Genomic DNA, 23,145 nt, shown 5'->3' on the forward strand with positions numbered 1-23,145 from the left:
TGTGTGTATATGTGTGTTGGGAAGCAGTGTGTGCATGGTGTGTGTGTTGGGAAGCAGTGTGTGCGTGGTGTGTGTGTTGGGAAGCAGTGTGTGTGTGGTGTGTGTTGGGAAGCGGGGTGTGTGTGTGTGTGTGTGTGTTGGGAAGCGGGGTGTGTGTGTGTGTGTGTGTTGGAAGCGGTGTGTGTGTATATGTGTGTTGGGAAGCAGTGTGTGTGTGTGTGTGTGTTGGAAGCAGTGTGTGCGTGGTGTGTGTGTTGGGAAGCAGTGTGTGTGTGGTGTGTGTTGGGAAGCGGGGTGTGTGTGTGTGTGTGTGTTGGGAAGCGGGGTGTGTGTGTGTGTGTGTGTTGGAAGCGGTGTGTGTGTATATGTGTGTTGGGAAGCAGTGTGTGCGTGGTGTGTGTGTTGGGAAGCGGGTTGTTCTGAGGACTGTCCGGTTCCCTCCTGGTTGAAATGAGGCCCAGAAAGGGAGGCCTGCTGACCAGGGCACCCAGCCAGGACCGTCCAGCCCCGCAGACAGGCCCGGCCCCTTTCCTGCGCCCTCCCTCCCTGTCCCCTGTGAGCCTCGCCAGCCCTGGAGTGGGCGCTCTCGGGGCTGCGTGGCCTGGGACTGGAGCGGGTGCGGCCGTCCGGGCAGAGCAGGGGCGGGGTCCAGGCGGGGGTGGAGCCGAACGCCCGCGCAGACGGAGGCGCAGCCCAAGCCGGAGGTGGAGCCCGGAGTCGTGGCCCACAGCAGGCCTGGGAGTCCGGGCGCCGGCGGCTCGCGGTGAGTGCTGTTTCCTGGCGCGAGGCCTGTGCCTAGCGCCTGGGGGTGGGCTGCGGGAAGACTGTGGGTGTCCATGGTGCCGCCCCCAGGACTCGAACACTTGGCGTCCGTCCGAGCAGTCTAGCAGTCTTGGCTGCAGGGCTTGGAGAAGGGTTGCCTCGGTTTCTCCTGGGGGAGTCCCGGGTGTAGATGGGACATGAGAAGGAAAGGGGACATCTCCAGGTTGGGGAGGCTCCTGGCAGGAGTGGAAAGTCCTGAGGAGCCCGGGCTTCAGGTCTCTGAGGGCGCCATTCTTTTGAGTTCTTTCCTCTCTGTGGGACTCAGTTTCCTCATCTTCACCATGCCAGTGAGTGGTGTGAGAGGGTCTGCCCGGAGGATCCTACTGCTGCTGTCTGCACTTCTTAGGGGAATCTCCTGCCTCCTCCTTCTCCCTTGGTGGGTGTGAGATCTAAGTTCAAATCCATCCCTCCCCAGATAGCCCACACCAGGACCTGTGTGGCCACATCCCCCGGCTGTTTGCTCTCTGCTTCTCAAGTTGACGGAGCAGCTGTCTGGTCCTGCTTACATTCCAATGAACTGAAAAGCCCTCCACCCAATAGCCCTGCGGAGGGCCTCCTGAAGCTGCATGAGGGTTGGAGGCTGGACCCCCGCTTCCAAGTTTGCTTTTTCTGAGCCCTTGGGCTTCTTGCCATGGCCTTGGTTTTCCCATGGGCTGTGACTTGGCCTCCTCCAAGGTCCTTGTTCTACAGAGGGGGATCGCCTGCCCTGTCACCCTCCCCAACCCCTTAGTGAAGAAGACCAGAGTGACATCCTCACTGCCTGTACTTGCCTGTCCCAATCACTCAGCCATGGGGTTGCTGCAGCCCTTGAATTTGGCCTCGCAAGGTCCCTCTGCCTCTCTGCACCCTGGGATCAAGGCTGGAAGCATCCTCATCCAGCCCACCTCCCTCCAACCCAGTTCAGAAGCCCTCTGCAACACATGCCTGGTGGTGGGGAGCTTATTACTGATGAGGTGGCTTTTCAGTGTCTTACGGCTCTTGTTTCCTTTACCTAAAATCTGTGGCTTACAGATTTTGCACTTGGTTCCACATCTGTCTCCTGGAGCCATGCAGAGCACATCCATTCTTTCACCCATTCCAGCAGTCATCATTCATGCACTGAATGAGATGTGAGACTGAGCAATGGGGAAATCAGATTAAACTCCCTGCCCTCATGGAGTGCACATTCTGGAAAGGAATGGACAGCAATGAAAGAGGTAAATCTGTGGCATGGCAGGCAGTGGGAAGTGCTACGAGTAAAACAAAGCGGGGAAGCAGGATGGGGTGCTGGGGCTGGGTATTGCATTGTATATAGCACAGTTAGGGAAGGCTTCCCCAAGACCACGACAGCTGGGCAGTCATCAGGAGGCAAGGGCGAGCCTTGTGAGTATCTGTGCGGGCGGGTGGGGGGGCTTTGGCTTTTACTCTGAGCGCGGTGGGAGCCCTGGTTTGGAGCTGAGAAGTCACCTGCTCTGACTTGGGGTCTGGCAGGCCCATCCAGCTGTGGGGTGGAGAATGGATAGTGATGGGTGGACTAAGGGCAAAAGGAGAGCCTGGTGAGAGGATCAGTACATTGTTCCGGGGAGAGACCAAAGTGGCTTACACCATGGCCCACAGGTGGTTAAAAAAAATAGAAAAAAACCCCAGACCTTCAGATTTGGGATATATTTCAAAGGCTATGTCAATAGGATTTGGGGTGCAAGAGAAAGGTAGAATCAAGGATGATTCTGAGTTTTTGGCTCAAGCTTCTGGAGGTTTGAAGCTGCCGTGAACTGCAATGGGAGTTGCGACGGGGGAGATCAGGAGTTTGGTTTTGTGCTTGTCGTGTGAGCTGTCCATTAGGCACCAACGATGATTAAGCAGTTGGGAAAAGTTAAGGGCGGAGGTTGGAGTTGGAAATGAAACTGTGGGCATCGTCACCCTATAGCTGGTATTTAAAGCCGCAAGAGCAGGTGGCTTCATCTAGGAAGGGAGCACTATGGAGAAGAGAAGGGGTCCAGCCATTGAGCGCTGGGGCCCCCGGTGTTAGGAACCAGCCAGGAAGACAGAAAGAGTGAAAATGAGAGAGTTGGGGTGCCCCAAGGGGGAAGGAGGGAGCAATTATGACCAATGCCCCTGGTGGAGCAATTATGACCAATGCCCCTGGCAGAGCAAGCAGGCTGAGGGCTTAGGATTGAGCAATGGGAGGTCACTGGTGACCATGATCAAAACAGTCTGACTGGAGCTGGATGGGGAACTTGGGGGATGAGAAGGGATGGGAGGATTTGGGGACAGCAGTGCAGGCACAGACAAGGGGGCCTGCTATAAAGGAGGCAGAGAAATGGGATTGGAGCCAAATGAAGAAGAGGGGCGTCAAGAGAGGGCCTTACTTTTACAATGGAGGATTAGAGTGCATTGTTCACTGGTGGGGGAACTGGTCTTTTAAGGAGAGAAGCTCAGTGCTGGGGAGGGAGAATGGAGGATGGCTGTGGGAGGGTGTGGGGCTTGGCCCCAGCAGAGTCCCAGAAGGCTTGGGAAGTTGAGCTTCCTTGAGTTTCCCCTCCTTTTCTGTCTGCAAGGGGTCAGTGGGCTGAGATTTCAGCACTTAAGCCAAGCATTTGCTCTTGGCCCCAGAAAAACCAGGCTGGCTAAGGTCTCAGGAAGGAAGGAGGTGTCTGGGCTCAGGCCTGGGCCTGGGGTTTGGGGAGAGCCCATGCGGGTCACCCCTTGACCCTCTCTTTCAGCAAGGAAGTGCCCCTTTCTCTAAATGGCCCTCACCTTGGGGAGGACAATGGTGTCTTTGAAGTTGTAGTAACTGAAGGAGAGAGCAGAAGGTGGTGCAGATAGACTGTTAGATTTTGTCTGAAGAAGGGAGGCCCCACCAGGTGATAAAGCGGTAAAGGAAGGATGTTAAGGACAATTTTTAGGAAACGGGTAATAAGTGAACGTCTATTTTTTCTCTCGCTTTCTCAATTTAAATGGAAGCAGGAAAAACTGAAGCTAGACATAATGAGGAACTTCCCAGGCTGGGGAGCTTCCCGAGCTGGTTAGTGATGACAGCACTAAGGCCAGGTCCTCCTCAGATGTTTAAGATGAGACAGGACGATGCCTGCTCAGAGACAGGGGCCTGGCTGAGTTGGTCCTCAGGATTCCCTCTGCTCTGAGGTTTCTGGAAGAAGGCAAGGGCAGAGGCGTGGTGATGCAGCTGCTGGTGGCTTGGGCGGGTCTCCCCACATGGCTTGAGCTATGTGGCTTGGGTAGGTCTCCCATTTGTGGTGTCCACAGAAACCAGATGTCACTAGCCACAGTGCATATGGCTCACATGTATGCCAGGCTGCTCCAGGCTTGGTGTGCTAGGGAGAGATCCCTACTTACTTTCGACCTGTCCCCTTGTGAATGTGTCTCATGTCCCCAGTGGGGTTTTTCAGTGAGGGTCATGGTCACCAGGATACACAAGTCTTTGTGCCAGAATTGCCTGGAATTAGTCCTGGATGGCTGGTTGGCCAACTCTGGTCTCCAGCTCTTCCTTTGGGAATTTCCCTGGGAGGTAGCCGGGCTCGCCAGTCCTGTGCCACTGGGCATTTGGCATTCTGCACAAGGCCCATCCACAGATGCCATGCCTGCTTCCCCAGCCTAGTGGGCTTTGATGGAGGAAGAGGGGTGGTCCAGGCTCTCCTGATGAGGAGGAAAGAGCAGGTGTCCTCCCTCGAACATTCTCTGGGTAAGAGGAGCAGGTGTTGTCCTGGCTCAGCTTGACTCTCAGCCTTCTTTCATTCCTGGCTGCACACATGCTCCCAGGCCTGGGGTCAGACGGGGAGTGCTGGCTCCATCGCTGGGTTGTTTTCCGGGGAGGGTGGGAGGGTGGCTATTTTCCCCAGGACCGGGGCAGGGGCGATGGTTGGGACTACCATTGTATCCTTGGCTGGTATATCCACAGCTGAGAACCACCCCAGGGCTGAGCCCAGAGCTTCTTCTGTCCCTTTTTCTCCTCTGCTCCCCTGTCCCCAGCCACCCCACCCTCTTGGCTCCTCTGCTTAGAGGTGGGCACAGGGAGGAGACCTCCTTGGCCTGAGAGAACTACCTTAGTTCGTTTCCAGTGGCCCCTGCAGGGGAACACCCTCTCTCCCAAGCAGCCAGACACACAGGTAACCTCATTGCCTCAGTTTCCCCATCTGTCCATCACAGGGCCCCCTGTGCCCGAGCAGCGTTCTGAGAGATTAAAGGTTTCTCCTTTTGCTTACCATGGCTGCCGTATGAGGACAGGAACAGAGCGTTCCCTCTACCCCATGCCCAGGGGATATTTGATTCATGAACATCCCACAGTGCCTCTGTGGGGCACAGCACTGTGCCAGGCTCAGGGATATCAGGATGAGTAAGACCCAGGCTTCCACGTGGCTCAGGCAGGGAGAGAGACACATAAACAACCATCAGGAAAGATGCAAAATCCCCAGGCCACTTGGCATCTGCCCCCTTGAGTGTCTGGGAATGTCCCTGATTTATAAAAAGAAGCTGATGGCCCTCTTTGTTTTCCATGCTTACACCCTTTCACTTTCATTTCTTCCGGGCACTGTACCAGCACTTGTCCATGGACCCCATGACAATTGCAGTACCGATTATGCTGAGAGATGTTCTCAGCTTCTCAGGGACCCTCCCAGGGCTTGAAGCTCCTGGAGGGTCACTTCCCCTCAAATCCCCAGATCCCAGAGCAGGCTACTGACAGTAGCAGCAGAGCAGCCTGTTCACGTGGTTTCAAGGGTGTGGGAGGGAGGTGAGGGCCCTAAGGCAAGTGTGTGGGGAAGTGTCGACAAGGACAAGGCACCAGAACGCTTGGAAACAACTTAGTTTGCACCGTAATTTTTCACTTTGCGTAGGCTGGGACCTTTAGAACAATATCCTGCTCCTACCCCTTGGAGAGCAGTGTGCAGAGCACACGGCATGGGCTTGGGCCCCCATGGGGAACCCAAATATAAGAGTTAGAGACACGCATTCTGGGGTCTCACACGGCTTGTGTTGAAATCCTGGCCCAGCCTGTCTAGCTGAGACACGTCGTACAAATCACTTAGCCTCTCTGTGCCTCAGTGTCTTCTTCTGTAAAATGGGGCTGATTGTAACCACTACTTCAGAGTGGCTGGGAGCGTTCTGTGAATTCATGCAGGAGAGCACTTAGAATGGGGCCCAGCGTGTCATTTATGCTTAATAAATATTAACCATTACTGAGACTGCTGTAGCCTGAAACCAGTCAGGATCAAAGAGTCCCTCTTACCCTACTTCAAAGAGAATTAATTCCATGATCACTTGGGAGATCTCTCTCTCTCTCTCTCTCTCTGAGACAAGAGTCTCTGTTGACCAGGTTGGAGTGCAGTGGCTTGATCTCAGCTCGCTGCAGCTTCTACCTCTTAGGTTCTTGCGATTCTCCTGCTCAGCCTCCTGAGTAGCTGGGATTACAGGTGCCCACCACCACACCTGGCTAACTTTTGTATTTTTAGTAGAGACAGGGTTTCGCCGTGTTGGCCAGGCTGGTCTCGAACTCCTGACCTCAAGTGACCTTAGGAGATCCCTTGCTCCTAATAGTACCTCAAGCCTTTTTTAAATGCTTTAAGCCAGAGACCAAGCATGCATATGGGAGTTAGGGGTCTTGATTTAATTTTTGGTTGCTTCAAACTCTCTGTGGGACCTTGAGGTGTTTCTTGCCTTCTCTGGGCCTCAATTTGCACATCTGAATGATGGGGAGCTTGGATTGGATAAAGTCTGAGGCTAGAACCAAGGCCAACTTGGGTTTTGCTGGGGCTGACTTGCCTTGGCCTTCCAACCACCCGGCGTCTGGCTTTCAGAGAAGTCCCGCACTGATGTTGTTTTCCTCCCCAGGTTGTGAAATGTGCTCGCAGGAGACTTTTCAGGCACAGAGGAGCCAGCTGGTGGAGCTTTTGGTCTCGGGGTCCCTGGAGGGCTTCGAGAGCGTCCTGGACTGGCTGCTCTCCTGGGAAGTCCTCTCCTGGGAAGACTACGAGGGCTTCCACATCCTGGGCCAGCCTCTCTCCCACTTGGCCAGGCGCCTCCTGGATACTGTCTGGAATAAGGGTACTTGGGCCTGTCAGAAACTCATCACAGCTGTCCAGGAAGTGCAGGCTGACAGCCAGACCCCCAAGCTGCATGGCTGCTGGCACCCCTACTCACTCCACCCAGCCCAAGACCTGCAGAGTCACCGGCCAGCCATTGTCAGGAGGCTCCACAGCCATGTGGAGGGCGTGCTGGACCTGGCATGTGAGCGGGGTTTCGTCAGCCAGTATGAATGTGATGAAATCAGGCTGCCGATCTTCACACCGTCCCAGAGGGTGAGGCACTCCTGCGTGCATCACAGAGTTCCCAGGAAAGGGCGCTTAGTCACCAAGATTGATTTATCCTGATGAAGTCAGCCCATGGGGTAACTTGGTCTATGGGATTTCCCCTAAAAAGGTAGCCAGGCAAGTAAAATTTGCTCTTGACTCTTGGCAGGCAACATACAACTTTTTTTTTAAAGAGATGAAGTCTCACTCTGTTACCCAGGCTAGAATGCAGTGACACGGTCATAGCTCACTGTAGCCTTGAATTCCTGGGCTCAAGTGAGCTTCTGGCCTCCAAGTAGCTGGGACTATGGGTTCTGTACCACTACGCATAGCTAATTTTGTTTTTCTTTTAGAGATGGGGTGTGGCTTTTTTGCCCACGCTGGTCTCCAGTTCCTGGCTTTAAGCAATCCTCCCGCCTTGGCCTCCCAAACTGTTGGGATTGCAGGCATGAGCCACTTTGCCTGGCCAACATACTGCTTCTGCTGAGAGGAAGTGTGTGGTGGCCAAGGGCTCGGATTCCGGAGCCAGAATGGTGCAGGCTCAAGGTCAACCCTGTGTGGTCTCAGACTTCCCGATGGAGCCTCTCCAGCCTTAATCTCTCTTGTTTCAGTTTCCTCATCTATAAAGCAATGTTAATAGTCATATGGTGCCTATCCTATAAGGCTGTTGGGAGGATTTGATGAATTAATTCGATGAGTAATGCTTAGGACAGTGTCTATTACCACTGTCTGCTATTGATTATTTCTGTTATGAGTGAAACTCTGTACTTGTATGCTTTTATTTTTGTTTTAAATTAACAGCACAACAGGTCATAACACCGCAGTATATTGAATCTCTATTTTATAATTAACATAGCATATTATACACTAATATAGCTTAAATGTTTATGTAGGATTTATGGTATGAAATTGCATTAGGTCATAGATGTTCAGAGTTGGGATACAACTGCCCCCAACAATGTGACTCAACAGAGACCACCAAGACAGAGAAATGACCACTGAGTAATTTTGAAACTCTTTTGTTTCTTCCAAACAGTGATTCTTAGGGCTCCTGAGAGGCAGATGGAACACTTACTAACACTCTACTTTATAAATCGGGAAACTGAGGCCAAGGAAAGTAGTTTGAATAAGCTCACAGTAGTTAATGAGACGGCCAATGCTAGACCAGTTGTCCAGCCTTGGCCATTGACTTATTCATCCATCATTCATTTATTCCGCCAGAATCTATTGGGTACTTTATACATATTTGCTTAAAGTTTGTTGTGTTCCTAGTGCTTTGCACATGGTAGGTACTCCATAAATATTTGTTGATGAAATAAATGAGTTATTGAATGAATGATTGAATTAGAATTACACTGCAGTGGTAAAATGGACTGGGTTGGGAACATTTTAGTTTTTATTTTTGTCTGTTTTCCAGAAATATATGTGGTGTTCATGTAAGTCTGGGTAACCCAGGTTGAGATTGTGGAAATAAACTAATTTGTCTTCAAGGCTGCACTAAAGCTAGCTTATGTGGCGAGGTATTTACAGAGCATGGAACGTGGTGCAGTCCTCTCTGATTAGCTGTGGGTACAGAAGACTATTCGTTATTGCACTTACCTTAGTTTCTCTTATAATTTGTTAAGGGAATTGAATCAGTCCATCTGAGAAGTTATAAGATTGTGTCTTGTAACTGAGCTCTGATTGACTGAGTGATTACAAGATTGTGTCTTGTAACCTTTGAAAGTTCAGCAATTGGTCCAGTACAGATGCTCTGAGGGATTTGGAGAAGGTAGCCTAGATCCCTAGGGCCCAGAGAAGACAGGACATGAATAGAGCAAGTACATGGATTCGTGAAAAAAAGAAATCAGCTAACTCATGGGTCAAAGAAGAAATCATGATGGAAATCAGAAAATATTCAGAACTAAACAAGGAGAATATTATTTACCAAAATCTATTGGATACAGCTAAAGCAGAGCATGGGGGAAATATACAACCTTAAATGCCTAGGTCAGGAAAGAAGAAAGACATTTATTTATTTATTTATTTGAGATGGGGTCTCACTGTGTCACCCAGGCTGCTGGAGTGCAGTGGCACCATCATGGATCACTGCAGTCTCGAACTTCTGGGCTAAAGTGATCCTCCAACCTTAGCTTCCCGAGTAGGTGGGACACAGGTTAGCACCAACATACTGGGCTAATTTTTGGGGGGAGTGTAGAGATAGGATCTTGCTATGTTGTCCAGACTGGTCTCAAACTCCTTGGCTCAAGTAATCCTCCTCCCTCAGATTCCCAAAGTGCTGGGATTACAAGCATGAGCCACTGCATCCATCAAAGGCTATGTTTTAATGAGCTAAGAATTCTTTTTTTTTTTTTTTTTTTTGAGACGGAGTCTTGCTCTGTCACTAGGCTGGAGTGCAGTGGTGCAATCTTGACTCACTGCAACCTCCGCCTCCTGGGTTCAAGCGATTCTTCTGCCTCAGCCTCCTGAGTAGCTGGGACTGCAGGGATGTGCCACCATGCCAGGCTAATTTTTTTTAGTATTTTTAGTAGAGATGGGGTTTCACTGGGTTGGCCAGGATGGTCTTGATCTCTTGACCTCGTGATCCACCCACCTTGGCCTCCCATAGTGCTGGGATTACAGGCTTGTGAGTCACCGTGCCTGGCCAAGAATTCATTTTAACAAAGGGCTAAATAGACAGCAAAAGCAAACACTGAAGGCTGGGGCTGAGCTGAGTGGGGAGCAGGGGCAACAGGTCTGAGGATTGCAGGAGATTACAAGTGGTTTGTGTTGCCTGAGGTTTAAGCTTTTAGAATCCAGCTCTCTCTGAGCCTCCTTTGAGCTCTGACATTCTGTGACTCTGATTTGGTGGCCTTCCCTATGTGGCCTTTCTGATTTCATTTGGATGGTGCTTGTGGTATGTTGGTCAAGCAACATGTCTTCCCAACTGACCTTTTAATTTCCTGTAAAGAAGTAGTTGTCATTGATTGCAGGTTAGGGACAGAAAATGCTGTGGAATGAAACAAAATACAAGTTAGAGAACCAAATTCCAAAAGTACCCATTGCTATTATTGACTGAGTGCCTACTGTGTGCCAGGCCCTATATCCAGTCCATTTCCTATATTGTCTTATTTAAGCCTCACAAGGGTGTAGTGTGGTCACACTGTTTCTCAACAATGAAGAAACTGCCCAAATCGCCCATCTGGGAAGTGGCCCAGCTAGAATTTGAATTCAGGCCTGTTTTCCTCCAAAGCTTGTTCTATTCTCTATCTGTCATAAAATGTGGGGGCTTTGTGTGTAAATTTGCTCAGTTGGGCATAGCAGTTGTTAGGAAACCTGAGGCTGGTAACACCAGCTGTAATACCAGCTGTCCGTCTGACTCATGCAACTGTTAAAGTTGATAGGGCTGAGGTGTCAGAATGAGCTCTGAATTGCCTGATTCCTGTAACAATATTAACTTAAACATTTTCAAATTGGGAAATTCACCATGCCTACAGAAGAGTGTGTATATTTCATATGTATGGTGTAAACTGTTCCCATCACCCAGGTTAAAAAACAGGATGTTTCTAGTACCTGGGGCCTTCTATAATTGCAACTACCAGAGGTAAATACTGGCTTGACTTTTGTGTAAATCATTCTTTTGACTTTCTTTAATGTTTTAGCATCTTTTAAAATAAATTCCCAAACAATGTATTGTTCTATTTTGAAAAACTGAGTAGTAAGCCAAAAATAGCTATGTAAAGAAACTATTAGGCTAGGTGGTGGCTCACACTTGTAATCCCAGCACTTTGGGAGGCCGAGGCAGGTGGTTCACGAGGTCAGGAGATTGAGACCATCCTGGCTAACACAGTGAAACCTATCTCCACTAAAAATACAAAAAATTAGCTGGGTACCATGGCATGTGCCTGTAGTCCCAGCTACTCGGGAGGGTGAGGCAGGAGAATTGTTTGAACCTGGGAGGCAGTGGTTGCAGTGAGCTGAGATTGTGCCACTGCACTCCAGCCTGGGCAACAGAGAAAAAAGAAAGAAAGAAAGGTCACTATTGCCTTTTCTTAGATGAAGGTTTCCAAGGCAGGGAAGCTGAGTGGAGTCTCAGGGGCTTGGTCTGGCTTTGCCTTCCCTGGGAATTTATAGGGACTCCTTCTGGGAAGTCAGTAGGCAATGACATAAGTGAGTCAGGGGAAATATGGGGCTCATTGCAACTGGATGGTCTGGTAAGACCGATGTGAATTCGGTGCTGGCTGTCCAGAGGAAAATGGCCAGAGGAAGCACGCTGCTTCATATAGTCCGTGGTAACCTTGACAAAGGCTATTCTAGCTCATAGGAATAGGCAGAGACTAAACACTTCTGTGGAGTGAAATGAATGTCCTCAGCTGACTCAGGCAGCAGGAGTTGAGAAGATACGATATTAGTTCATGGTGAAGACAAGTCAAATATAGATAAAGGTTAGGGTCAGGCTTGCCTGGACATCTAGAGGATAACTGCCCTCAATGTGTCTGAGTCTTGAGTCACTGCTCCATTCTGTCTGAACTGGTGGCCATCTATCTACTTAGAGTACACAGCCATCAACCTGAGATTTCCCTACACGGTCTTCCTGCATTGAGTCTCCTCTTTGGACTCTACTTTCCTAGTTTACTATATTTTGCTAGACCATATCCTCCAGTCAATTCCTTAGAATGAATGTATGAAAGTTAAAAATTTCTAAGCTCTTACATGTCTAAAAGTACCCTCATACTGGATTGATAGTTCAGCTGGGTATAAAATTCTGCACTGGCCATCATTTTCCTTCAGAATTTTGATTGCATTGTTCCATTATCGTCTCTTTTCCATATTGCTTCTAAGAATTCCAAAACCATTTTTTTTTCTTTTTGAGACAGAGTCTCACTCTGTCACCCAGGCTAGAGTGCAGTGGCGTGATCTCAGCTTACTGCAACCTCCGCCTCCTGGGTTTAAGCGATTCTCCTGCCTCAGCCTCCCAAGTAGCTGAGATTACAGGGACCAGCCACCATACCTGGCTAGTTTTTGTATTTTTAGTAGAGACAGGGTTTTGTCATGTTGGTCAGACTAGTCTTGAACTCCTGACCTCAGGTGATTTGCCCACCGCAGCCTCCCAAAGTGCTGTAATTACAGGCATGATCCACTACTCCTGGCCTCCAAAACCATTTCAAAACTCTTTCTGGAATCTTGTAAAATTATTTTTTTAGTCCTCAGCATTTTAAAATTTCAATGATGTGTCTTGGTGTTCTTCCATTCTGCTAGTCACCCAAGAGGTAGTTTGAATCTGGAAACTTCTCTCTTTATGTTTTGGGAAATGTTCTTGATTAGTTTATAGATGATTTCTTCTCCTCCATTTTATCTCTTCTCTCTTTATGGAACTGCTATTACTTTAATGTTAGAACTCCTTGACTAATTCTTTAATTTTCTTCCATTTTCCATCTCTGTGTCTTTTTGCTTTCCTTTTGTATGATAGTCGCAACTCTATCTTTAAATTCTTGAATTTTTCATTTTTGTTGTCATGCTGTTAATTTGGTGGTTCTAGAGTAGTCAGACAGCTCTTACTTAGAAGGTGAAATTTGAGCAAGAGGTACGTTTGACTGTTCTTTTTTTGTAATATCTTACTCTTGTTTCATGAATGCAATATCTTCTTTGACTTAGGATCATAAGATCGGTTGGTTGTTTTGTTTGTTTGCTTGACTGTTTTTCACCCTTTGTAAACTTTTTCTACAAGTTGCTTTCCCCTTTTCCCCTTGTTTGGCTTATATCCCCCATGTTAGATGCTTTCTCTGGGCTTATGATACTCTTTGGTTTTCTTTCTCATGATGGGCAGGTAGGACTTTAAAACTTGTTGAGCATGTGGGTAAAAGTTGTCTACCGTGAATTTCACTGTAGACATTTTGGGAAATGACAGTGTTTGTATCTTTAGATCTTGCCTCCTGGGTTGATCTATGTGAGTAGACCACAGACCTCTTGCCTGGGGATAAACCAGAAAGCTGTTTCAGTTTGACTCAGTCCTCCTTGTTTTAGTCATTTCCTTCAGTTCCAGAGGTTCCTCATGCTGATCATTCCAGAATTCTTTATAGATTCTAGGATACACACTGCATGGTTTTCAACTTTCTTATTTTGGGGTTAAGATTGAGCTTTCAGGAGTCTCCTAAATCCATTACCATCCATTCATTCATTCATTCATTCATTCATTCATTCATTCATTCAGCAAATCGAGTACCTGATTTGTGCCAGACACTCTTCTACGTGTTGGGGATACCTCAGTGAACAAAACAGACGACAATCTTTGCCCTGGAAATACACACACTCCAGTCAGGGGAGAGGAACAATAAGCCAAAGGAAGGAAATTACAGAGTGTGCTAGAAGGTGGTAAGTGTTGTAGAAAGTAAGTTAAGTGGGTTCAGGAGTTGAAAATTTGGGAAGGAGGAAGCAGATAAATGATGGCAATTTTAAATAGAGTAGTCAGAGAGCTCTTACTTAGAAGGTGAAGTTTGAGTAAAAACTTAAAGGAGGACAGAGAATTAGCCATGTGGACAGCTGGGGAAAGGCTTCCATGTAGAGGGGACAGCCAGAGCCAAGACCCAGAGGCAGGAGCATACCTGGTAGTTTTAGGAAACAGGAGGCCAGGATGCTGAGTGGAGTAAGTGGAGGGGGTCAAAGGAGAACCTTGAGTCTAGGTGGTTCTAAACAGATATTTTTGTCTGTTTTGGGCCCTGAAAGTTGTTGGCTGCTGGACTTGGGCTCTTCCTCTGAGAGAGTAGGGATGCTGTTGGAATGTCTGTACAGGAGTTATGTGACCTGAGTTTTGTTTGTAAAGGCTTAGGCTCTGGCTGTTACATTAGGACTAGGCTCTGGGGACAGGAACAGAAGCAGGGGGACCAGTTTTGCAGCCTGTGCAGCTTTCCAGGTGAGCAGGGATTTGGCTTGGAGTAGGATGGTATGCAGGAGGTGTCAAGAATTGGCAGGGCTCTCTAGCTGTGTGTCTGTATGTAGACACTGACCACAGATGACATTCGAGCACTAGCAACCTGGCTGATCCACATAGAGTTTCCATAAGCACATAATATACACCAGGTTTCAAAGACTTAATATATATATATAAAAAAAAGAATGACATCTATCTCGCTTTCTTTTCTTTTCTCTTTCCTCCCCTCCCCTCCCCTCCCCTCCCCTCCCCTCCCCTCCTCTTTTTTTTTTCTTCTTTTTTATGAGATTGAGTCTCGCTCTGTCACCCTGGCTGGAGTGCAGTGGCATGATCTTGGCTCACTGCAATCTCCACCTCCCAGGTTTAAGTGATTCTCCTGTCTTGGCCTCCCAAGTAGCTGGGATTACAGGCTGCATCACCATGCCTGGCTAATTTTTGTATATTTAGTGGAGATGGAGTTTCATTGTGTTGTCTATGCTGGTCTCAAACTTCTGACCTCAGGTGATCCACCTGCCTCGGCCTCCCAAAGTGCTGGATTACAGGCATGAGCCACCATGCCCGCCATATCTTGCTATTTTCTACATGGATTGCATGTTGAAATGGTAATGTTTTGACTATTAAATAGAATATTCAATAGTCAGAATAGTTAAATAGAATATATGATTAAAGTTAATTTCATCTATTTCTTTTTGCTTTAAAAAATGTGTCTGTTAGAGGATTTGAAATTACACATGCAGCTTGCATTTGTGCCCTGCATTTTATTTCTGTTGGACAGTGCTCTTTGGGACATGCTTTGAAGGAGGAGTCAACAGGATTTGACAGATTACAGAGAAGAGGCTTCACGGGTGACTCCAAGACTTCAGGGCTGAGCACCTGGAAGAATGGGATTAATATTAGCCAAGATGAGGAAGGCTGTAGGTTTGGCAGGTGCGTGGGTAGGTTAGGAGTTTAGTTTTGAATATGTTGGAGGTGTTTATGAAACTTTGAAGTGGAGATGGAAATAGGCAGTTGGAAGTGTAAGTCCAGGGTTCGGGGAGGAGTTCTGGAGATGAAGATGTGGGAGTCTGAGCAGAGGTTGTATTCAAATATTCAATCCATGAGCCTCGATGAAATCACTTCTCTTCCAGATGATTTGCAGCTCGCAGAATCGTTTTCCCTATCTTCGTAGGTTTATGTCTTTATTTTGTTTCATCTGTTTTTCAGTTATTCACTGTTTTAGGGAGTTTTGAGTAGGAGCCAGATTGGATGCGTGTGTTCAATTCATCGTCTAACACTGTCTAACTACTTTAAACTCATGCGGTTGTCTGGTTATTTTTCTGATCTTTTAATCTGGATAGAAGAAGATGCCTATGAAGTTGTAGTAGTCAGTAAACCTTCCCACATCAGCCTTTCTGGAAAAATAATGTCTTCTGCATTCTCCATAGGCCAGAAGGCTGCTCGATCTTGCCACAGTGAAGGCGAATGGATTGGCTGCCTTCCTTCTACAGCATGTTCAAGAATTACCAGTCCCGTTGGCCCTACCTTTGGAAGGTAGGTATATGTTCTCAGTTAATCAGAAAGGGAAGGCAAGTCAGTGCAGATCCAGAGTTAGGAGCAGAACACAGCCCAGTTAGCATCCCATATGCTGGCAGTGCAGCTTCCCCATGACTCAGTTTCCTCATTGGGCTTTTAGGAGGATTAAAAGGACAAAAGTGTATCATGTTAGCTATTAGCTTTCATTATCTCCCACACAATGTAATGGTAATTGGAGCTACCATATATTGAGGGCTAACTAAAGGTGCTACTTACTATCCAAACTCTCATTATCTGTACCAAAATGATATGGACATATGTTTGGAGTTAGGCCTGGTATCTCTTGATCTCTGAAATTTAGCAGCTCACAATTGGAAACTCAAGAACCAAGTGGATCTAGAGACTGTGGTATCCCTCAGTGCCCAGGGTCACCACCCAAACTCAGGAACAGGTGGGGCGTGGACAGCACCATTTAACCATGCCTTATAGATAATGTCTACCCTTTGCAACAACCCTGAGAAGTAGGTGGTGTTTTTTCCACCATATAGATGTGTGAAAACTGGGCCGGGAGGTTAAGTCACAAGGGAGGGGGAGATGGGTCTGATTGTAAACTGTCACCATGTATACTTTCTCTTTTCTTGGGAGAAGAAATGTCAGTTGTAAAGAGAGAGTGCAAGCCTGGCACTCTGTATGGCGTGTTCCTACACTGCTGTATGGAAAGCTCATTGGCACCAAAGCTCCCTGAGCTGTGTGTGGTTCTGGCAGATGGGTCTGTCACCCTGGGCCCTGCCCTCTGGGCAGTGAGCAAGCCTGTGGGAGGGGTGGCTGGAAGCCTGTGCCTGGCACTCAGGTGTGCATCGTCTCATCAAAGAATGGGATGTAGACATCAGTCCACCACACAGGGGTGCACAGCATGGAGCGCAGGGCCTGGTTCAGCCCCTGGCTGAGGTTTGCTGTTGATATCATCAAGCACAACTGGTCACTGTAAGACCAGGCCAGGGTGCAAGATTCCCCACATTTCTAAAGGTGACAACTGATGTGTTCATTTGTTTATAAAATGACATTTTTTTTCTGGAGAATTTTAGTATCATTGGTGATGGCTGGAAAGCCTGCATTGGAAATCAGGTCGGAAGAGAAAGATATATATCTGATATGTATTGGAGAGGAAGATATCTATCTTATGGTCTAAGTTCAGTGATCCTGGTATATTTAGAGGGCAGAAAGCCCAACAATACTCATCAACTCTGGGAACAACAGAGGTGACATAAACACAGCGCATCCCCTCTGTATGACCACAGATAGTCATTGATGAGTTCAGAGCTCTCTGAAAATTGCTTGTTAGTTTTGGGGTTGAAAATAAGTGGGCGAGTGTTTGGTTGGGAGCAGTGAGGCTGTGATGGCCGGGGACCGTTCCACCAGCCTGGGACTAAACCAGCACTTCCCCATTTCCCCTGAAAGGGGAACTAAACCCTGACACAGGAAATGGTTTGCTCGCATTGCTTTCAGGATGAGAAAGGAAGAGCAGTAGCCTTTTAAACACACCCAGTGCATGAAGTCTCCCGGCATGGGGTGCATGGGGAGGATGGGGAAGTAGAGGCAGGATCACAGACTTTCATTTGAGTGCTCGGCTGGCGTGTCCTGGTGACCCTGAGGCCTTCCGTTGCTGGGAAGATCCAGATCACTCAGGATCATCTCCCCATCTCGAAGTTTAGCTTCATCACATCAGCAGAGTTCCTTTTGCCATGTAAGGTAACATATTCACAGGTTCTGAGGATCGGGACATGGACATCTTTGGGGGTCTATTGTTGTGCCTACTATATCCATTAATAATCATGATAATAAACACTGTGTTTTGGGAGTTTGCCATATCAGATATTCTTCTAAACTCTATTTTATCTCACTGCCTCTTAAACAATCCTTCCAGGTATATATTGTTCCCATTTTTACAGATGAGAGAACTGAGGCCTGGAAAGGCTAAATGGCTTGCTCAAGTGAATGGTGGACCCAGGTTTTCAAACTCAGGTGTGTCTGACTTCAGAGACTGGGCTTCTGAGCCCTTAAGTCTATTGTTTCTCTTTAGCGAAAGACAATTGAGGCTGAGTGGTGAAGGGATTTATCTAAAGCCACCGGCCACTATGGCAGGACAGATAGCAGAATACAGGTCTTCTGATCCCAGCTGAGAGCCTCTTCCCATCATCTACAACTCCTCCTGGTGTCATTAATGATAACGGCAGTCACTGATGTCTTTCGAGCACTTACTTTGCGTTGGGCACTGTGCTAAGTGTTTGACATATGTTATCTTAGTTGATCTGTGTAAAAACTCTGTAAGGTTGTGACCAACATTTCCTCCACCCTTCAGAGGTGGAAACTGAGGGTAGGAAGTTTCCTTGACTGTCCTTAAAGTCCACAGCTTGTGAATGGAGGAGCCAGGATGGGCGCCTGCTGGCTCGCCTATCCCTTCAGTTATGTCTCCTTCCCCTGCAGCAGCCTACTGTCTGGTTAGGTCCTATGTTCACCATGCTGCCACCTTCATCTGCCTTTTCTTCTGCCTTCCAGCTGCCACATGCAAGAAGTACATGGCCAAGCTGAGGACCACAGTGTCTGCTCAGTCCCGCTTCCTCAGTACCTATGACGGGGCAGAGACGCTCTGCCTGGAGGACATATACACAGAGAATGTCCTGGAGGTCTGGGCGGATGTGGGCGTGGCTGGACTCCCGCAGAAGAGCCCGGCCACTCTGGGGCTGGAGGAGCTCTTCAGCACCCCTAGCCACCTCAGTGACGATGCAGACACTGTGCTGGTAGTGGGCGAGGCGGGCAGCGGCAAGAGCACGCTCCTGCAGCGGCTGCACTTGCTGTGGGCTGCTGGGCGAGACTTCCAGGAATTTCTCTTTGTCTTCCCATTCAGCTGCCGGCAGCTGCAGTGCGTGGTCAAACCACTCTCTGTGCAGATGCTACTCTTTGAGCACTGCTGTTGGCCCGACGTTGATCAACAGGACATCTTTCAGTTTCTCCTTGACCACCCTGACCGTGTCCTGCTAACCTTTGATGGCTTTGACGAGTTCAAGTTCAGGTTCTCGGATCGCGAGCGTCACTGCTCCCCGACGGACCCCACCTCTGTCCAGACCCTGCTCTTTAACCTTCTGCAGGGCAACCTGCTGAAGAATGCCCGCAAGGTGGTGACCAGCCGTCCTGCTGCTGTGTCGGCGTTCCTCAGGAAGTACATCCGCACCGAATTCATCCTCAAGGGCTTCTCCGAAGAGGGCATTGAGCTGTACTTGAGGAAGCGCCATCGTGAGCCTGGAGTGGCGGACCGCCTCATCCGCCTGCTCCAAGCGACCTCAGCCCTGCATGGTTTGTGCCACCTTCCCGTGTTCTCATGGATGGTGTCCAAATGCCACCAGGAACTGTTGCTGCAGGAAGGGGGGTCCCCGAAGACCACTACAGATATGTACCTGCTGATCCTGCAGCATTTTCTGCTGCATGCCATCCCCCCAGACTCAGCCTGCCACATTCTGGGACCCAGTCTCCTTCTGGGCTGCCTCCCCACACTTCTGCGCCTCGGCAGACTTGCTCTCTGGGGCCTGGGCATGTGCTGCTATGTGTTCTCAGCCCAGCAGCTCCAGGCAGCACAGGTCAGTCCTGATGACATTTCTCTCGGCTTCCTGGTGCGTGCCAAAGGTGTCATGCCAGAGAGTACAGCGCCTCTGGAATTCCTGCACATCACTTTCCAGTGCTTCTTTGCTGCGTTCTACCTGGCACTCAGTGCTGATGTGCCGCCAGCCTTGCTCAGACACCTCTTCAATTGTGGCAGGCCAGGCAACTCACCAATGGCCAGGCTCCTGCCCATGTTGTGCATCCAGGGCTCGCGGGGGAAGGATGGCAGCGTGGCAGCTTTGCTGCAGAAGACTGAGCCGCACAACCTTCAGATCACGGCAGCCTTCCTGGCGGGGCTGTTGTCCTGGGAGCACTGGGGCCTGCTGGCCGAGTGCCAGGCATCCAAGAAGGCCCTGCTCCAGCGCCAGGCCTGTGCCCGCTGGTGTCTGGCCCGCAGCCTCCGCAAGCACTTCCACTCCATCCCGCCAGCCGCGCCAGGTGAGGCCAAGAGCATGCACGCCATGCCCAGGTTCATCTGGCTCCTCCGGAGCCTATATGAGATGCAGGATGAGCGGCTGGCACGGAAGGCTGTACGTGGCCTGAATGTCGGGCACCTCAAGTTGACATTTTGCAGCGTGGGCCCCACTGAGTGTGCTGCTCTGGCCTTCGTGCTGCGGCACCTCCAGCGGCCCGTGGCCCTGCAGCTGGACTACAACTCTGTGGGTGACATTGGCGTGGAGCAGCTGCTGCCTTGCCTTGGTGTCTGCAAGGCTCTGTAGTGAGTGTTGCTGGGCACTGTTGTTCGGGCATGGGGGAGCACCATCAAGGTTAATCATGGGAGCCCCGAACTGGGATCCAGAAATCCGGGCCTGGCTTCACCTCTTTCACCCTTCTTTGCAACCCTTCCCAGATCTCTTCCCTTCTGGGTCTTAATTTCCATGTGTGACAATGACAGCCATACTTTTCTGACTGGCCTGGGTGCTGGGTCTGGTGCTTTCCAGAATGACCTCCCCTAACCTCTACCACCTCCTTGGGCTGTAGGCAGGAATGTTATTATCTCCATTATCCTTGACTTGAAGCTCAGAGAAGTGAAGCAACTAGTCCAGAGTCACACAGGAAATGGCAGAGCTGGGTTTCACAAATCACATCTTTCTGATTACAGGTTTCCTGTCCCTCCACCAGTCTGTGGATACACTTCAGGGGCTCCCTGAAAACCTTGAGGTCACATGCAGAAAGTTTTGTGTAATATGTGTCGGTATCAGGAACGACACCAAATCAGAGGTGATTTGTGCCCCATCAGAGACTTTAAAATTCCAGCCAGGTGGGAATTTCAGGACCCAAGAGATGGAAAGGGGCTGCAGGGTTTCAGCCACTCTTGGACTCTGTAGGTAGCACAGTGTCCAAGCAGGATTTCAGCACTACCTGTATTGCTTAGAGCCCCAGCCAAAGATGTGAGGTTTTGCCCTTTGCAGAATCTGTGCTCCTGAACTCAGCGGTCTCTTTCTACATCTTAGGCCTGGGGATCAGCATCCCACAGATTCCCCGACATCCTTCCAGCCTTGAAAGGGGAGGCCTTGCTTCTATGTAGAACCTACAAGAAAGCAGAAATTCTAGATTGAAATTAAGATCTATTCCCAGCGTCCTGAGGCTTTAGGCTACCCCTGGATGACCTTAATTGACCCTCAGCAAGGGACTAACCTCTTCTTGAGAGTATTAGGATGGTATACATCTTCTCTGAGGCAAAGCAATGAGATTTATTTTTCTCTATGGACCAAACACATGGATATCCACTAGAAACTGTGCAGTGACTTTTGTTAACCCTGACATAGGGATGATGGTCATAAGGTTATGGCATAATAACAACATAATACATAACATATATAGCAAATATATATATGTATTCTATGAAGTGAATATAAATACGATTATACCCATCATGGAGGAAACAGATGACACACTTCAAATGGGTGATTTGGGGAGAGTTTAATAAAGAGATTGTTTACAAGCTATGGGCAGGCGTTAGGAAGAGCAAGAGGGTTGGTGCAGGGGCCCGGGATTAGTAACAGCTGGGGGAGGGTAGACCTGAAGGGGCAGCGGGAGGGAGACTAATTACCTGGGGGGAAGGTAAGGAGAGGGCTGCCTGAGATTCTGCAACATGGAAGAATACAGCTGGCCCCTAACTCCCTTCCCCGATCCTTGCTTCTGGCCAGCGTCTTCCACTGGCTGGACCCATTAGGGAGGCCAAGCGGGCTGCTTGCTGGAGTAGTCCTCAGACATCAGCCTCCCATGAGCCAGAGACGGGTGGAGAAGCGAGAGAGTGGATGTGGCCAGGCAAGTGGAAGACAGCCAGCACCAAACTCTATTTCCCTAGGAGGGAGGATCATGACACTTGAGTGGGAATTTGGAAACCTATCTGTTGGAGCAATTTTCCTGATAGAAATAAGATTGTGCATTTTCCTGGGTAGTAGACTCATAGTTTTTACCCCAAGACACCAGGCACTCCTGGCCTGTGTGATCCTCATAGGCCAGTGCATCCCTGGAATTCTGGAATGGATCTTCCATTCTTGGTTAGGGATGTCCCTTCCCAGGATGTGCAGAAGGGCTCTGGGAAACCTGTGGGTCTGTCTCTATTTTCAGAGAAAGGTGAGGATGGCCTGGTTCTAGCTCATGGTGCTCAGACTGTGGTGTGTAAAGGCACTTGTGGAAATGCAGATTCCTGGGCCTGCCCCTAGTGATTCCCATTCAGTAGATTTGGGGTGGGGCCCAGGGCATCTATATTTTTAACAAACAACCCAGGTGATTCTGATATAAGTGGTCTCACCCTGGGAGAACTACTGGTCAGCAGCAACCAGCTTGGTTTTCCATTAGCAATTACTGTCCTTGAGCAAGTTCTGCTCTTCACCCTACACACACTAAAATTGCCAAGGCCGTAGGGTAGGGGAAGCAACCATGAGGTTGCTGTGAGTGCAGTGTGTGTGTGTGTGTGTGTGTGTGTGTGTGTGTGTGAGAGAGAGAGAGAGAGAGAGAGAGGAAGGGAGGAAGGGAGGAAGGAGGAGGGCTCTCCCACAGTGCCAACCTGTTTCTCTCCCACTTGAAGTGTTTCCATGCCAACCGAGATCCTCAGCCTCTAGGAAACCCCATATACACAGTGCCCCTGCATAGGTTTCTTTACACTCTGGCTCTTCCTGACTCCAGAGTGTTGGGTTTCAAAGTTTTTGGCTGTGACCCACAATGATTGAGAGAGAGACAGACAGACAGAGAGTGAACGAGCACACCCACCACCGTGTAAACGTGAAACCAAAGCTTCATGAAATGGCTTTGCTCTGTGAACTCTGATGCACTGTGCTCTCTTCTGTTCTGTTCAATCTGTATTTTAGAAATGCTGCTCAGGACCTCAAAATGGTTTGCATGTCCCACAGCCTGCAGTCTAAAAAATCACTGCTCTAGAGAAGTGGCCGTAAGAGGCCCTAAGGGAGAAGCTGCACCATGTCAGGGTTAGGAGTGGGGTTTGGAGCCAAGCTGCCTGGGCTCAAAGCCTTTATGTGTATCCTTGGCAAAGTCACTTCACTTGTCTGTGCCTCAGTTCCTTTCTCACGAATGCACAAAATAATGGTACCTGCTTCACTGGCTTGTCGTGAGGATGAAATAGTGTTATTATCGGGCAGTGCTAAGGATAGGGACCAGGGCTAGCGATCACGATTCTAGGTGGTTTTTACCATGCACCAGGTGCTCACAAGGCTTTATATACACAGCCTGGTGAGGCTGATAATACTGTTATCATAGATGAGGACACCAACAGATAACTAGTAAGTGGCTGATCAGATTCACAATATCCAGCTGAGGCGCTCCAGAGCCTGAGCTGTTAATATTCAGTCAGGGCCTCCCAGGTTTGCCTGAAGATAAAGAATCATGTGCACAGTTGTTAAAATATACAGATCCCTGGGCCCCACCCGACACATACTGGATCACCAGCTCCAGGATACAGGCCTGAGAATCTGTATTTTAGGGAAGCTTTCAGATGAACTTGTG

The 23,145-nt window shown here is 49.0% G+C and overlaps 1 protein-coding gene across 5 annotated transcripts in view; it reads left to right on the forward strand.

Moving 5' to 3' along the window:
* The first annotated feature begins 700 nt into the window (after positions 1 to 700).
* Positions 701 to 23,145, forward strand: part of NOD2 (nucleotide binding oligomerization domain containing 2) — a 40,422-nt gene continuing 17,977 nt past the window's right edge. For 3 of the 5 annotated variants that reach the window (XR_013530149.1, XM_035281728.3, XM_035281726.3), the window contains exons 1-4: positions 701 to 763; positions 6,646 to 7,112; positions 15,435 to 15,540; positions 18,079 to 19,894. Coding sequence is in view for 4 of the 5 variants with exons in the window: in XM_035281728.3 (XP_035137619.2) it covers positions 6,654 to 7,112; positions 15,435 to 15,540; positions 18,079 to 19,894 (2,381 nt within the window). In the remaining variant the exon portion in view is untranslated. Of the gene's footprint in view, positions 764 to 6,645; positions 7,113 to 15,434; positions 15,541 to 17,471; positions 17,545 to 18,078; positions 19,895 to 23,145 lie in introns of all 5 variants that reach the window. The other 2 variants (XM_078357680.1, XM_078357681.1) reach the window with 1 other exon arrangement.

This window comes from Callithrix jacchus, chromosome 20 (assembly GCF_049354715.1).
Source record: "Callithrix jacchus isolate 240 chromosome 20, calJac240_pri, whole genome shotgun sequence".
Classification (NCBI taxonomy): domain Eukaryota; kingdom Metazoa; phylum Chordata; class Mammalia; order Primates; family Cebidae; genus Callithrix; species Callithrix jacchus.